Source organism: Mustela erminea, chromosome 1 (genome assembly GCF_009829155.1).
Source record: "Mustela erminea isolate mMusErm1 chromosome 1, mMusErm1.Pri, whole genome shotgun sequence".
Lineage (NCBI taxonomy): Eukaryota > Metazoa > Chordata > Mammalia > Carnivora > Mustelidae > Mustela > Mustela erminea.
The window spans coordinates 188,789,171-188,807,147 of NC_045614.1; the positions used below are offsets into that span (position 1 = coordinate 188,789,171).

At 37.6% G+C, this 17,977-nt stretch overlaps 1 protein-coding gene across 9 annotated transcripts in view; it reads left to right on the forward strand.

The window, feature by feature from the left end:
- Positions 1-17,977, forward strand: part of ROBO1 (roundabout guidance receptor 1) — a 1,179,537-nt gene that overhangs the window by 1,062,665 nt on the left and 98,895 nt on the right. For all 9 annotated transcript variants that reach the window (XM_032352245.1, XM_032352293.1, XM_032352267.1 and 6 more), the window contains 3 exons: positions 2,653-2,773; positions 3,122-3,260; positions 5,977-6,104. In XM_032352245.1, the coding sequence (XP_032208136.1) occupies positions 2,653-2,773; positions 3,122-3,260; positions 5,977-6,104 (388 nt within the window). The remainder of the gene's footprint in view (positions 1-2,652; positions 2,774-3,121; positions 3,261-5,976; positions 6,105-17,977) is intronic.

The following is a 17,977-nucleotide window of genomic DNA, read 5'->3' on the forward strand; positions in this document are numbered from 1 at the left end:
AGGAATAGAACTTGTCACCTTCATTTTTGCAGGAATGATTTTATTTCCTCAAGATTTCCCATAAACATGGGAGGTGTTTCAAAATAAGTACATGACAAAAGGCAACACCAGATCTTAATGGTCTGGATCTTGATAGGATTCTCGAATTTTCTGAACCTCAAGAAGTCAAGCTTATTAAACTCAAGTTCATTAAGCCGCGGTTATAACAGTGCTGTGGCCTGTATGTTTCTTGTCATTTGCACATCTCGTGTAGCCAAAGACCTCTATCTTGGCTAAAATCTGTTCCCACTTGCTAAGTGACATTGGGTGAGTCACTTTCTTTCCACACATTTCTTTACTATATCCTAGATATTATGACAGGTCCTGGGGCTAAACGATGATTGAGATATGCTTCCCTGCCTCAGTGGTCACAGTCAGGGAGGAAAGCTGACACTGAACACAAAATTAAAACATACTGTGATGATGGGCAGAGAGGAGCTTTTTGGGCAAGGAGATTATGCTTTGCTGAGCTGCTGGCTTCTTAAGTGAAAAATGAAGTTAGTAGAACCCTTGCCCTAACAGCCTCACAGCAGGGTTATAATAAAGACCAAAATTTAAATGATATCTTTACACAAAAGCCACTTTATGAAACACCAAATAGTTAGATCCATGAACCAGTAGCCTGAAGGTTGGGTGGACATTTGAGACTTTCTAACGGGATAATTGCACACGTGAGAAAAGATGCTGATTTAGAACAGGGAAAAATGAACTATCTTTAACATCTATCAGTAGGGGAATAGTCTGGTAAAGTATAGTGAATCTACACAATGAGAACTATGGATAATGGAGTACTGTTTAGTCACTGAGGAGTCACTGGGAGTCACTGGGGAGGATCTGTCCACAATGTCTTCAACATTTAAAATGTAAAAATATTCTCAACATTTTACTGAGTTGAAAATGCCTATAGAAGAGCATAGATCACATTATTCTACATTGGAAAAGTGTATGTGAGTAGAGGTAGAGGTGAATCTGTACCTATGTCTACCTATATTGTGTGTGTGTGAGAGAGAGAGAGAGAGAGAGAAAAGAAGACTACCAAGTATTGGCATTCGTTAACTTTTGGAAGATTTGTTTGTTTTTGTGCGACATTTGTTTCTTTGTGTTATTCTGTGTGAAATTTAGATAAGTATATATAAAAAACATATATACATGTAAAACATATAACTCCCTATAAACCTTTATAGAAATGGTTCCTTGGATGACAGGCTCGATTTTATGTATAAAAACAGTTTGTATTCAACAAAAATCATTTAAGTGACTACTGTGTGGAGGCATTTTCTAGGTATGAGAAATAGAGTCATGAACAATAGGGAGAAAAGTCCCTGTGTGGTTTTTGTAATGGTACCAAGAGAATCATGATTATTGTTTTAATAAAATGACTGAAAATTATTAAGTTCTAAAAGTTACAGAAATAAAAACTGCACAGTTCTTATTTGGTCTGTCCTAACACATGAAGACTTGGATGCAGTGTCTAGTTTGGGTGTCTGGATTGAAACTAACAGTTACAACTCTCCAAAACAGTTACTTTATAAAGTAGGGCTTTCAATAAACTCCAAGTTTATGATGAAAAAAAATTTCCATTTGAATAGTTCTTTCCTTACTGCCTTTGCTTGGCTTTTTCTCCCTATTTCCTCCTTCCCTTTCATTGCACTTTCTCTCCCCCTCCCCCATCAGTAGACTATACAGAATAACTGTGAGGTAAGGTCAAAACCTACATGAAACATTCTAGAAGTTATCTTTTGACAAAAACATTCCAAGGTTCAGAGCATTGTCAATGTTCCTGGGGAACTGAACCCAACTCTCCACCAAAAGCCTATTAAATTAAGTAAAGATAGTTCAATTTCCGCAAACTGATCTTAATTCATGGTTAACTTCAGCCTATTTATTGTACTGGAAGTCTGCTTACATTTGTAATTAATTCTTCTTCAAATTATTAAATGTTCAAGAGTGTGTCCAAATGACTTTCAAAATGATTTATTGGGAACTGTTCAGTCTCTGCCTCCTAAGTCCCCAGGAAAACTACTTGGGCAGCAGCAACGCCTATTTTTTTATTTATTTTATTTTTTAGACCATGTCAGTTTCTGCACGGTTTGGGATCTTTAACGATATATTCCTTTAAAGCAAACCTGACAAATTAAGTAATTAGGGACATTTTTTTCCCACGTCTTCTAGTACCAGAATATGCTTCCTTGAAATCATTTAAAGCTAATCCGAATTTACATGTTAAGTATACTCATATGGTATTAAAAATTTCCTTTATTTTTTTTCCCCTGCTTGCTATCCAAATTATTCATGCACTTCTTTGGTTTTCATTTAACTAAATAATAGGAAAGAACTTGGCCAGAAATAGAAATTTCTAGTTATTCTGAATGTAATAACTGTATAGGAAAATGCAGGTAAGTAAAAGAGTTTGGCCCCTTTTATATGGTATATATGGTACAAATTCTGTATAAAGGTACTACCTATAAATATAGCAAATACTGCATATCAGCTTTTTGATATAATTATGTTTTGTTCTTTGTTTGGAAAGTAGACTTCACTTAGGAAGACTTCTGTTGCGTCAACATGGCTAAAAGCAATTTTAATAGTATTCCTGTAAAACTTTTTTTTAAGATACGAGGTGGAAAGCTCATGATTACTTACACCCGCAAAAGTGATGCTGGCAAATACGTTTGTGTTGGTACCAACATGGTTGGGGAACGTGAGAGCGAAGTAGCAGAGCTAACTGTTCTGGGTAAGTGAAATTTTATCCAGTCCACCCACTGTAAAGTAGATCTCCTATCATTTTTCAGTTTCTTTAGAGCAGGAAGAAAGAAGTCACTTTTTAGAAGGTAAATGGGTATTTTTACAGGCTGGGAGAGGAGACGAGGAATAAGTCAAGTAGCCCAAACTAAAGAAGCCAGGACACGGGAAGAAAACTAGGAGAAAACGTGAAACCTAGGGAGGGGTTTCTAGAGGAAGGGAACCAGGTGCAATAATTTTCTAAATAATATTTGAAATCATAAGTGTCTTTACGAACATCTCAAATGGTGTTTAGTCTGTTCATTTTATTTGTTCTTGAGATAGCTTTTTCTCATTTTAGAGAGACCATCGTTTGTGAAGAGACCTAGTAATTTGGCCGTAACAGTAGATGACAGTGCAGAATTTAAATGTGAGGCCCGAGGTGACCCTGTGCCTACGGTACGATGGAGAAAAGATGATGGAGAACTGCCCAAATCCAGGTACAGATCAGAATATGATGATATGATTCATCTGCTCGGAATTTCTACTGTTCTCATTGGATCCCCGCTTATATACGTGTCATTAGACTAGTCCATTCTAGACTTTTTGATCAGGGGCCAGATACAATATGAGAGATAATTAGAATCATTATATCCTGATTTTTTTAGAATCAGGAGGAGGTTATCGTGCTTTCTCTGAGAAGTTTCACATAAGAACTATAGACTCATGACCTTGCTTGCCCAGGAAACACTTGAAGAATGTGATAGTCTTCAACAGGTTTCTTTTCTGTCCAACGAGAGCACAATTAATAGCCATTTCTTTTATGGCAGTAGGTAGGAAAGGGAAGGGAGGTCTAGCAGTAAAGATATAGGTATGACCCAATTAAAAAGTAGGTTTCTATTTCCTTAGCTACCAAATCACCAGGGAAGGGCAGGAGAAGTCAGAGTGTCTTGCTATCTGTAAGACTTTAAATTGGTTAAGAGTAGAGCTACACTTGCAGCCTCAGGGAGCAAGACAGTGAAATGAAGCTTTCAAGTGCCGTCGTTAAGTTAAGCTGTCTTTCCGTTCATTCAGCAAACATGTGTTGAGCTCTTGCTAGGTTTGGGGGTTACAGAGTCTTAGACATCATTTCTGCTCCCAAGGAGCTCCCAAAAGATTTGTGTAGATAGATACAGAATAACATGGCAAACCCTTTGTCACATAGATGGAGACCTAGGGGAGTAAGAAATCAGGAGAGAGTTCTCACAGGAAAGTGACATGTAAACAGTGCCCTGAAAAATAAGTATAAATTTAAAAAGCAAGAAAGAAGAGAAGAGTATTCCAGGAAAAGAGACATTATAACATAGACACAAATCTGAGAAAGAATGTCACATGCCTTGAGTGGTGGGAAGTTTAGCATGGTAGCTCAAAGGGCATGTAGCAAGAAGTTCTGTCAGATTGGAGATACTGGGGCCAAGTGATCAGGGGCTTTGTATAACATAGTGAGGAACTTTGAATCATATCACATGTACACTGGTGAGTCAAAAGGAATTTGTATGAATGGCGTTACTTTTTTTTTTTTTAATATTTTATTTTTAGGGACACCTGGGTGGCAGAGTCGGTTGAGCATCTGGCTCTTGGTTTCAGCTCAGGTCGTGATCTCAGGGTCACGAGATCAAACACCCCGTCAGGCTCCACACTCTGTGTGGAGTCTGCTTGAGACTCTCCCTCTCCTTCTACCTTTACCCCTATGCACTCCTGCGCTCGTGCTGTCTCTGTCTAAAAAATAAATAATCTTTAAAAAAAGATTTTATTTTTAAGTAATCTTTACAGCCAACATGGGCCTCAGATTTAACAATCCTGAGATCAAGTCACATACTCTACACACTGAGCCAGCCAGATACCCTCAACAGGATTACTTTTTAGAGAAAATAATTTTTTAGTGCCATTTTTAGTGTCATGGATATTACATTAATTAATATATTAATTATTAATATTATGTAATGTAATATACATTACATAGTTAATGTGGAGTAAAGCTAACAGCAGGGTCACCATGGTTGTTTTTATCCAATAAAGAGATGTGGATTGCCTGAACTGGGGCAGGAAATAGAGATAGAGATCCATGGTAGACACAAGTTTCTGAAACTAAGCCAATGAATTGGAAAATTTGTTCGATACAGAGAGCTGGGGAAGGAAGATACCAGGAGATTATATTAGGAGAAGTTGGTTTATACAGTGGAGAAAGAAAAGAAAGTGGTATTGAACCTAAGATATATTAGATACTTGTGTGATATGTTATCTAACTATCAATCATTTGGGATTATGAATCCCAGCTTCAGTGAAATAGGGGTTGGGAGTATTTGCAGCTGGTCAGCAGATAACTGATAGTAGCTAATAAAACTCAGGGATATTACGTAGAGTAAGAAGAGGATTAAAGTGAAACTTCAAAAGAAACCAACATTGAAGGGGACAGAAGATGAGGTAAGACAAGTAAACTCTAGAATGAGAGCCTGGGTTTGGGTATCAATTCTGCTACTAACCTAGCTGAGAACCAAAGCCAGCTGACTTTCCTTTCTTATGTCTCTAGTTTCTCATCTGCAAAATGGAGATGAGCACAATACTTCTTACAATGTTTTAAGGTTTGTTTATTTATTTATTTGAGAGAGAGAGAGCGCACAAGTGGGAGGAGCAGAGGCAAAGGGAGAGAGAAACCCAAGCAGACTACGCACCGAGCGCAGAGCCCGATGGAGGGCTCAGTCTCATGACCCTGAGATCACGACCTAAGCCCAAACCAAGAGTCAGACACTCAACCGACTTTTCCACCTAGGCACCCAATACTTCAGATAGTTGTTGTAAGAATTTTGAAAGAGTAGACCTATAAAACAAAGTCCAGCATATAATAAGAATTTATTTAATGGTCACCGTCTTTTGATTTTAGTATGAGGACAGTAGCTTAAGGAAATAAGTGAGGAAGTGCCAACTTTACCCAAAAATATCCTTCTGGAAAACTGTTTAATTGTTTAGCCAACATAATTGGGAATGTGGGCTCTTTCTTTCTGCGTGCTTACATAGAGGGACGCCACATTTCACCATTTGTTTTAAATTTTCTGAAAAAAATGTTGCATGTTATTGATTTGCTGTCTTAGATGTGTCATATTGCCAATGATGGGATTTTTTTTTTTTTTTTTTAAGTAGAACATCACTTAACTGCTCATTTTTTTGTTATATCACTAGATACGAAATCAGAGATGATCATACCCTGAAGATTCGGAAAGTGATGGCTGGTGACATGGGGTCATACACTTGTGTGGCAGAAAATATGGTTGGAAAAGCTGAAGTATCAGCTACTCTGACTGTCCAAGGTAAGGTTTGTGGTTGTTTTATCACAGGAAGGGATGGATGTGGATATTAGAAGAAAATAAGATTTATTTGAGTAGTTTATATTAAATGTAGGCTTCAAATAGTGCTATCAATATTGCATTGAAATATAATTTAGAGAAATTATCATTTTGCCTATGGGAGCTCTATAAGTGTTTGTTACAGGAAATGGAATTAAGATGCTAAAATTACGGAGAATTCTGTCTTGGTGAAGTAGAGAAGTAAAGTGTGCTCTAATCTCTGGGCCTTCAGACATAGAGCCCTTCTAATCTTTTAATTAAATGGCAGCTATTACCATGAGAGCTTTGTCTTTAAATGGCAACAAATCTACCAGTCCTTCAGATGGTGCACTTTCAAGGGTCTCTACAATTCAGAACACCAAAATAAGAAATTCTATTTCCCTCTGATATGTGCGAGCCATCCACATAGTGGGGATGTCTGCCATCTTTTTTTTTTTTTTTTTAATTCCTACAGTCCTGGGAAATAACAGATGTTCAGTAAGTATTTGTTGAATGAATTAACTACATCTGCACTTTGCTAGTTCTGATACAGATTATTGATGGTATATGAGCCCAGATGGACACCCCGTTCAATGGCTACAAGTTTTTGAATGTCAGACTCACGTCTTCAACTGACATGCCGAAATGGTTTCTTTCACCATACGAAATGGTTCTTTGTATCCATAATCCAGATGTTTTCATTTCATAATCCCTTTCTCCTTTCTTCATGATGTCATACAGATTATTTCTCACTATGTCTCATCTGAGAACACTCTCATTTCTTTTTTTTTTTTTTCAGTTTAGGGACAAATTCTTTATTGTGGAATTTGAGGAGACAATGACCTTTAAAAAACCTTTGCTCGTGAAAAACTCCCCTATTTTGACAAGTATATAGAGTAAACAGGTATCTGGGCCCTAAACCACTTAGCTGGTTTCTGGGCCTGACATTAGCAAGACACTTGGTGCTGTCATCTTTTCTGAACACTGTCTCCTCTAAGGCTATTAGGAAGAAAAAGATGGCTTTTGAGGAGTGCTTCTACTGTGGGCTTTCTATTAAAGAGCCTTGTGGGCTTTTTACAGTAAAAACAAAACAAAAAAAAAAGAAGAAGAAGAAAGAATATTTTCTTTCTGTCTGTAAAGCCATTATGTCCCACTTTGGGGTTTTAGCTCAGTCTCATAAAAACAAAAGAAAAGAAAAAGATCAAGAACAAACATTGACTTTCTAAGGCCTAGACTACTTCTCTTTAATCTAAGTTAGACCTGAACTCCATGTAAGACTAAAACTGTAAGAAAAGGAAACCCCTTTACGCTTAGAGAAAGCACAGATTTAAGAGATGTCAAATCCCAGTTCAAAAGCCCTCCAGAGGGAGTAAAAGGAGCCTGGATGAAGACAAGACATGAAAAGGTGTGTCTGTCTTTAGGCAGTTGTGACAGGGAGGCTGATTGTCTATCACATTAGTCAAGAGATATGTTCCACTTTATGTTTTAAAGTCCTTTACCTTGGGAGTCTGATGCTTTTATTAATAATAGCCATTCCTCTGTGTCTACAGTGGACATCGAAATAAAAATAGAATTTCTTCCTATAATTTTATTTATTCATAATTTTTTTTCCTTCCTGCAATTTTAAACTAAGTCCAAAACAAATTCAGCCTTAAGTTTTCCATATGGAATTATCACTCCCTAAGCCTGGATTTCAATGGAAATTGGGTACAAATAATCAAATCTGGAACTACCTAAGAATTGAGAATTTTTATTTCAATTGCATTGGGTTTTCTATAAACATATGAAAGACCTGTATATTGGTGAGAAGGTATTCTTTTATTCAAATACTAAAATAAAATTTGCATATTAATATCACTGTTAAAATATCTTCAACATTCTAGGATAGTATGCATAAAATGCCAAAGAAAATAATGTGATTCCCAATTGCAGAAGATAACTAAGGAGGAAAAAAAAAAAGGAAACTTTACAAAAGAAACTTGACAAGTCATACTTTTTTTCTTCATTTGAAATTGAATACAGAAAAATACTATTTACTACAAGGGAAACTAATTTGAAATGAATCCATTTGATAGCAGGAAACCATTACAATAAATTCAGTAGAATATTAATTTCTGTATTTTATTTGTGGTTTATTTTCAAAGAAACTATTTGAATCAGTATGAGCTCAAAAATAATTTTATTTCCCATCACCCCTCATACAGGAAATACTTAATTTTGAGAGTTAATGTTGGGCAACAAAATTCTATGCTCCAGATAAAAGTTACTAGAAAACCAAAAAACAAAAACCTCTTCAATGACAGTGCTCATTGGATTTTCATCCCCAGTACAGACATGATTAGTTCTAATATTTTAAAAATAAATTTGATTTGAGGATCACTTCTTTTTTTCCTTTTTTTTTTTCCCCTTAAAATCCCAATTCTGCGTTCTTGGTGACTCTACTTGTACATTTTTTTTTTCAATATTCCTTCTAAGGAGTTTCTTATTTTTTATACTTGTATAGTCTTCACAGTGCTCAGCATCATACTAGACATATAGTAGGCACATTTTTTTAATAAATACTTGTTAGGATTTGAAATATGGATTCCAACCTTCTGCTTAAGTGGTAAAAATACAGGGACATCCTAAGGGAAATTCAAGCAGCTTCTGATGGCTTTGATTCTGAGTGTCAACAGTAGGTTCTGTGGAATCAAAGTTGGAGAGGTTGCCATCTTGTGATAGCTGCCTAGCCGTCCGTGTTTGAAAGGGACTAGAGCCAAACCTAGACCTAAGCAGTGCCCTAAACTTATCTGAAGTTTGTTATCTGAATGTATCTGAACTTACATATCTATACTTCTCTGAAATTTATTAAATAGATGAATTATCTAGGATGCCCCTGGAGAACCTGATTTAAGAATCTGGGTCTGAACACAGACATTTGTTTTTATGTTTTATTTTTGTTTTTGTTTTTAAAGAGCAAGCCCCATGCAGTGTCTGCCCTCAGTGTGGAGTCTGCTTAAGATTTTCTCTCCTTCTGCCCTTCCCCACTTGTTCTCTCTCTCTCTCTCTCTCTCTCCCTCACAAATAAATAAATAACTAAATCTTTTAAAAAGTAAAGAAAGAAAGAAAGAAGCCCCAAACCCAATGTGGGGCTTGAACTCAACCCCGAGATCAGTAGTTGCATTCTTTACTGGCTGATTCAGCCAAGTGCCTCTTTATTTTTTATTTTAGACAAGCAAGTTCATGAATCCCTGGGATAAGGACTTACTTGAACTATAGAAAGAATAAAGGACTTTAAAAGTTTTTCTTGAGCGTGTGGATATTATTGGAGCTGGAAAGAAATGTATTACAAAGAATTGTATAGCTAAGAGCATAGACAATTGGAGTCAAAATTTAGTTGGATGTTGTATCTATTATTGACTAACTGTGAACTTAAAGAGGTGGTTTAAGCTTTTTTTTTTTTTTTAAGATTTTGTTTATTTATTTGACTGAGAGAGAGAAATCACAAGTAGGAGGAGAGGCAGGCAGAGAGAGAGATTGAGAGAAGGAAGCTGACTCCCCATTGAGCAGAGAGCCCAATGGGGGGCTCAATCCCAGGACCCTGGGATCATGACCTGAGCCGAAGGCAGAGGCTTTAACCCACTGAGCCACACAGGTGCCCGGAGGTGGTTTAAACTTCTTAAACCTCAGTTGCCCCATGCGTAAGATAGGTGTGGTAATACCAACCTGGGAGTTTTTATAAGGATTAAATTAAATTTTATGTATAGAAGACATTTAACATACTATCTGTTACAGAGTAAATGTTTCATAATTAAGGAGCATTATATTCATATTAGTGTTATTGACAGCTGTTTTGTTTAATTTTAATAATTATTGGCTCTTTAGTAAGAAACATGGTACAGTCTAGATAATTCTAGACAGATAGTGTTGTTCTTTCTTTGCTATTGTAAATGAGACATGTGAGCTGCTAATACAGTCATGATAATTTATGATCCAAGAATTATTCAAAACCCTTCTCAAATATAAAGTTTTACATTTTCATTATAAAAGAAACTACTTGCTTTTACAGTAAATGTTTTAGAGAGGGGTGTGTGTGTGTGTGTGTGTGTGTGTGTGTATGTGTTGTCAAAGCTCTAGTGATAGACTTCTATTTTGCAAAGTAATTAGATATTGCCTTGAAGAGTGGCTGTTTTGCAATCATTTTGATTCTCAGTACCTCAGGTTACCTTTCCTTAAACTAGGGTGTTTCCAGGGGATTCTTTCTAAGAATGGTAAGATGATCCATGAGCAGATATACTGTTTATTCTCCTTTACGACCACTTACAAGCTTCAATCAATCAGTCCAAGCCATGAGTAAAATATGAGGCCACACACTGTCATTAGCAAGTAACTGCACCTCTAAAACCTATACCACATATAGATCTCATGTGACATTGGATGGATTACTTCTTGAGCAATCCATCGCAAAAGCATTGGGTCAAATCAAAATATTATTTATAACACAGCAGATTTTATTTTGCTCTGAAAAGAGGCAAATTGCAATAAAGTTTGGGGATATTAAGAAGTTGTCAATTAAAAATAGGTGTATCCTGGGCTTCATGAATATTTAGGCCATTCTTCAAAAAGAATTAATCACCAGAGTCCTTTTAACTTGTGTGTCAGCTTTGGGGTATTATTGAAACTGAGTGAGACTCAAAGGCTCTGCAGTGCTTTGACCTATTGAAAAATAAGTAATGTCTATTACATGACCAATAAAAAATGGTGAAATACTGTTGTTTGGAATAATTACAGCAGAAAAGTATTTCTTTCTTTCTTTCTTTCTTTCTTTTAAGATTTTATTTTATTTATTTTATTTATTTGACAGAGAGAGATCATTAGGCAGAGAGGCAGGCAGAGAGAGAGGGGGAAGCAGGCTCCCGCTAAGCAGAGAGCCGGACGTGGGGCTCAAATCCCAGGACCCTGAGATGCTGAGCAGAAGGCAGAGGCTTAACCCACTGAGCCACCCAGGAACCCCCAGAAAGTCTTTCTGCTTAAACTCCTAGTTAACCTGAAAATTTAGTTAACATAACTTAACATCCTATTATTCTCTGGAATAATTTTTTAAAGATTGTATTTATTTATTTGAGAGAAAGAGAGAGCATAGAGAGGGGTAGAGGGGGGAGGGAGAGAAAAGCAGACTCTGCACTGAGTGCGGAGCCTGAGGGTAGGGCTCGATCTCGTGAGGCTGAGATCATGACCTGAGCTGAAACCAAGAGTTGGATGCTTAACCCACTGGGCCATCTAGTCACCCTTCTCTGGAACAATATAAGCTTTGTTACCTATAAATTTAAACCCTCAATGTTACTGTATTTATATTTAATGGGTATCCACCCTTGTTTTCTCTCCATGTGTGTAACATCTACGCATCTCCTCAAGATTTCTCTTTGTGAACCTCAACACACACACACAAACTCAGGCACCTTGGTAAAGTCGCCTCATCTCAGTTTGATTGATTACGTTGTTATAATCGCACGTCAGGGTTTCAATTTGGCAAGTGTTAGGATTGCTGGCTCTGTGTTGGGTAGGTATGAATTCTCTTCTGAACCGATGTTTTATATTGTATGAGGACCCCATCTTTTAAGGCACAAGATATATACTGTGTGGTATTTATAACCTTTTTACAGGTTGTGACATACCTATAAAATAGAAAATCTAACCAGAAAAATAGATGCAGAGAGGCTCCCTGCCAGGTTTTTTCTACTAGTGTACCATTAAAAACTGCTAGAATTTATGCCTCTGCTTGGTGTTCTGAGAATGGTCACAGGTTGTTTCGTATTATTTTACTATCATAATCTCGATCTATGAGGCCTTTATTCGATGTTTGCCAGGTGGACCTTGCAGCTCTTCTTGGAATCACATGATGGCTAACTTCAGTTTTTTACTGGTTTTTATTTGGGAACCAACTCATGGTTAATTTAAAAAGGGAAGGGTTTTTTGTTTTGGTTTGGTTGAAGGTCGCCTTTAGGAAAAGCTTGGTGGAGGCAGCTCCAAAGCACTACATGAAAAATAAAGGAAGAAAATAATTTTATTTACTCTTGTATTAAAAAGAAACCCTTTGAAATGAGTTATTATGCATTTACGATGACGGTCTTGTTGGTAGCTTTTAGATCAAGCCATTTCTGAGGAGTGCTAGCCAGGAGGATGAATGGAGCAGGAGGCCATAAAAAATTTAGTTTAGACTCTGAATTTCTCCCATTCCCAACTCTATGCACGGCCTCTAAGAGATTTGTATGATTCTTTGCTTCACTGATCCTCCTTGGTTAACAAGGCCAACTTGAGGGCATTATTAATCTTTCTACTCCCTTGCAACTGTGCAGAGAGAGCGGCTCTCATTACTATCACAGTTTTATTTCCAAAGTGAATTTGTGCCTCTGTCACCAGAATGATCATGTTCCCGTCACTGTGTCTGTCACAGGAAACCAGACTGAAAACACACTTCCATACCCCAGCCATTCCCCGAGTCGTCACGTTTTATCTTTGCGGAGCTGAACCATTAAGAAAACCTAATCCCACTTCTGTTTGTCTCTCTTACAATAGGAACTAAAAAGACATTTAGTCCTCTCGTTTCCCCCAGCCCTGAGTGCTGGGCCGGTCCGACACAGGAAACTGGGCATTTAGTTCTTAGTTCACACCTCACTGCACTCCTCTCCAGGCCACTCACAGAGACCGGTTATTCTTTGAAGCTCAAGAAACAGTTGCTTTTCTGCCCTTTCAGCAACAGCTCTGTTAAAAGAAAAGGCAGATACCAACCATCTCTAAACCAGGTGATGCTCTGTTACCAGACCAGTGGGATGTCTGTGAAACCCCAGCCCTTTCCTGATAAGTGCTTGTCCATTTTTCTTCCTTTGATGTGAAATTACTGCACTCTCTCAATTTCATCACCTGTTTTATTTCTTTTTTTATAAAATATGGTCCCATGAGTGATGTTGCTATCACTTTAAATTTATTATATATAACGTATTTAAATTTATATGTTATACATGATATATATTTATATGCTATATAAATATATAGTATATATAAATTATATAATATATAATAAATTTATTATAAAATATGATCTCACGAGTGATGTTGCTATCTCTTTAAATTTATTATATATAATAAATTTATATATTATACATAATATATATTTATATATTATATAAATTATATAATATATAATCCATATATTATCTCTTTAAATTATTCTAAAATATGGTCTTATGAATGATGTTGCTATCTCTTTAAATTTATGGTTGGCATGCAATAAGAATAGTTCAAACGAATCATCAAAAGGGTGTGGGTTCTCTTCTCTTCTGAAGAATTGTTACTTTGTCTGGTGCTTCCCGTAAGTATTTGTGCCTACTATGCAGTGAAGGAACAGAGTGCTTCCTCATTAGGATTGATTAACCACTGACAGCTTCTGGAAGGCTGAGCCTTCAGGTCTGAGATTGACGTGAGACCAAGGAGACACAAAAGCAGGAAAGAAAAAAAAAAAAAAAGAAAAGAAAAAGACCTGCACTGTCTTGGCTGACTTAATTGCTGCTAATGGGATGTTTCCTAGAAAATCTCTCCTTGCCGCTAGCGAACCACATGCTTCTGACAAGCAGCTTTGCTGAAATATCTCGGGCACTAGGGTTTATGATTGGCCCCTACTTACTGTCCCCATGAACTAGGAGATGAAGAGCAGTTGTAACTTTCAGTGAGACAAGACGCAGCTGTCAGAGGCTTGTCGAAGCTTTTAGGTTTCTACAAACCCGGAGTGTGAATATTAATTCACAGGAAATAATAGTGATGCAGCGAGCAGGGCAGCAGACGAGGAGGCGGACACTGAATTCTCTGCATCAGTGGAAAGCAGGGCACCCGGCGGACACACACCAGTAGGTAGCCTGGGCGATGGGGGTCATGCTTTACGTGTGCACTTCTCCCATGTCAGCTGTCACAAAATCCTCCTTATTTTTGCCTTTTAAATATTTCTTCACCCTCCCCCCACCTCTCTAACACTTGCCTCACAGCTTTCATTCAGGCTTTGGTCGTCTGTCAGTCTCTGTCCAGTTTCCTTGCCTCCGTCTTGTCTGACAGAACCTGTTCTCCGCACAACAGGGTCATCTCCCTAAAACACAAATCTGAACATCTTACCCCATCTTTCTGGGGAAGGATCCAGAATACTTAATAGTGCACCTCCTGGCCACTCAGTCCCCTCTCGTGACTCCCTTTAGTGCTGTACCATTGTATTGTTTATATATATATATATACTTCCTGCACATACCACCATGTCGCTTGCCTTTGGGTTTTTCTTTATGTTGGTCCCCTACCTGCCCTGTCTTCTACCCGCTTATGATTCCTTCTGAGACTCAGCTCAGGTGAGCCTCCTCAAGGGGCTTGGCACACTGTCTTCACCCAAGCGCAGGTTAGGGATTCCCCCACTCATGTCCCCCTTGGGTGCCATTTACTTGATATCTCCCCCACGTGACTCTGAGTCCTAAGAGTAAGACTTTGCTGGCTTTGCCTTCTCCGTCTTTGGGGCATCCTTCAGGCTCAGGTAACATTTTCTGGGTGGATGAATCAAGGGCTGCCCTGACACATACCAGCTGTGGGGTCCTGGGCAAGTCACTCAACATTGTCTTTAGAGTCAGTGTTCTCATCTGTTGAAAAATAAATGCACATGTAAACATCAGTGAGCTGATAGGAAATAGAATAAGATAAGTAACACAATATTTATATTCTCATAAAAGTGGTTTGAGGTTAGGTGCCTGAGTGGTTCAGTGGTTAAGCGTCTGCCTTTGGCTCAGGTCATGATCACAGAGTCCTGGGATGGAGCCCCACATCAGGATCCGTGCTCCGCAGGAAGCCTGCTTTCTCTCCCGCCTCCCTTGCTTGTGTTCCCTCTCTTGCTGTGTCTCTCTCTCTCTGTCAAATAAATAAATAAAATCTTAAAAAAAAAAGTGGTTTAAGGATTATTGAAGTTCTTATGTGAGAGTAATTGCCATTTTGATTGTTTTTCTCATCAGCTCCTCCAAAAGAATTAAAAATTCAGCAGATTCTCAAAATATTTGTTTTAGCCATAAAGATTTGAATTTTTTTGGTAGCTAAGTAATGTAGGTCAGTCAGTGTTTTCTTTTTGTTCAAAGATAATTTTCTATGGCTCCTTAATATTGAAATCTATCTTTGAAAATTAGTCTGTAATATTTCTTTGGAAGGTCTTTTAGGGAGACATCTTTTTTTTTTTTTCCTACTACTGTTAGGAAACAGTCTATGGAGTGGAATTAATAGCACATTCTTTTCCGACAGACTCACTTGGATTTAAATGCTGTATGTTCAAGTTATTAAATCTTCATTTATCAAGTTTTCTAATTAGTAAAATGGGAGTGAAATGTCTCCCTCACAGGCTTACTGTGGGTATTAAGTGAGCTACTCAATAGGAAATGCTGGTCACACTGTATAAGCATCAAAGAAATGCTCAATAATGGGTGCCTGGGTGGCTCAGTTGGTTGAACGTCTGCCTTCAGCTCAGGTCATGATCCTGGAGTCCTGGGATCGAGTCCCGCATCGAGCTCTGCTCAGCAGGGGGTCTGCTTCTCCCTCTGACCTTCCCCCTCTCATGCTCGCTCTCATTCTCTCTCTCTCTCTCAAATAAATAAATAAAACCTTTTAAAAAATGTCCAATAAACGTAGACGGAATGAAGGTGATCTGAAGAAGGAGGATGACTTCGCTGTAGTGATGTATATTCCTGTGTGTCAGAGTCAACAATTCGTGTAGCTTCAGTGCTCTTGGCTGCCTATCATTAGCTCTATAAAAGGGGTAAGGTCTGAATCATGGGTACATCTAAAATATTTTACATAGTCACATAGTAAACCCTTTTCAATAAACAACGATATCAAGCCTTCTATAATTATGGTTAAAAATTGTTAATTCTAGAGGATGTGTAGGTGGCTCAGTCAGTTGAATGTCTGATTCATGATTTCGGTTCAGGTCATGATCTCATGGGTTGTGAGATCGGGTTCTGTGCTCACCAGGGAGTCTGCTGGGGATTCTCTCTCTCTCTCCCTCTCCCTCTGCCCCTCCCCCCCTCTATCTCTTTGTCTCGCTTCTCCTCCCTCCTTCCTTCTAAAATAAATAAATAAATCTTTAAATGTTAATTTTTATTCTGGTTGCTTTAGGCAACAAAAGACAAGTGAAGTATAATACAAAAAAATTCTGCATTTTGTTAAAAATACTTTTTGTTTGTATCAATTATGTGTATTTGGTAAGTATTTGAGGCCCAAATAATTAGTTTGGCTTTTTCAGTTAAACAGATCCATAATTAACAAGATACCCTTAGATCTTTAATGTTATTATCACTCCTGGTATGGTCAGTTCTGCTGAATTTCCTGATAATATGGATAATATTAAAAACCTTCACTGTTCCTCCCAGAAATATAATCCATATATTGGAACAATTTAATTAACTAGATTTAAAAAATTAGATAGATGGTCTCCACTAAGAACTTCCATATGATTTAAAACTATAGTAGTCTTGACTATAGATCAGAAATCATAATCCATTAAAGAAATGTCCCTTTGGGGCTCCTGGGTGGCTCAGTGGGTTAAGGCCTCTGCCTTCGGCTCAGGTCATGATTCCAGGGTCCTAGGATCGAGCCCCGCATTGGGCTCTCTGCTCAGCGGGGAGCCTGCTTCCTCCTCTCTCTCTGCCTGCCTCTCTGCCTACTTGTGATCTCTGTCTGTCAAATAAATAAATAAAATCTTTAAAAAAAAAAAAAAAGGAAATATCCCTTTGCACACATCTGTGTGATTCACCATTGTCTGAGATGCAAAATAACAACTTTGAAGATAACCAAACCACATGTTAATCTCACACAGTGTAACATACTGTGTCTATGTGACTTTTTTTTTTAATGGACTGGTAGATCATTGTTTCAGAATGCAAAATTAAAACGTAGGTAAAAGTAAAAGAATGTAGCTTTTTGTGGATTTTATTGGCAGTAGTAAGGGGTAAAGTTTTATGAACTTGCATTTAAAAACAAACTCTGGGGGGAATAGGCCCATTTTGTAAATTTGTGGCTTCCTTAAATAGGTTTCACTATATTTAGCTTTCTATCAGCATATGAGACCTTGGTGTAAGAGTCATGTGACTTTTTAGAGCTCCTACGATATCTCGGCATAAAAGAAGTAATGAGAGAAGAAACTGGGCCCTTCAGTCCTAAATTTCCCTTCTTTGATGTAGACTTCATTTAAATCATTTGTTGGCATAGTTTGCTTAAATTGCTGATTTAAGAAAAGCGGGCATTATAATAATACATTGTTTCTGACCATTAACGTGGTTATTTGAGTCAAAGCCAAAACTAAGAGTGTCAGGGGGCCTTTTTGCTGGTTCAAGTTAGGTATACGATAATCCAGGATCCTGGTCAAGAACTGTGAGTTCATCAACATTTTGATGAAACACATATTATAAGACCCCCAAAGCTTTACTTGATGACTTTGAGAACCTTGCTATGCAGGCGCCATGTTTGCCAGACTCTGACAAGGTATAGCAGACAGGTTCTTTGGGGAAAAATTCTTCATGGACATGGCAATCAATAATCCTCGGGGGTCCAGTAAAATCAATGGTACTGTAGTAAATAGTACTTCAGGGCTTGGGGAATGTTTTATGTGTGTATACACACACAGGCACACATATATAAAGCACATACCTCATTATATAACTTATATATAAAACACACGCACATCACAATGTTATTTTTATTTACATCTCCTGTGTATACGTAAGGTCCCTTTTGTATTGCCGAAGTCCAAATTCTTACTTAAAATGTCTCCCTTCTAGGATTTGGCATGGTATTTTGTGATTTGTTGTTGCTGT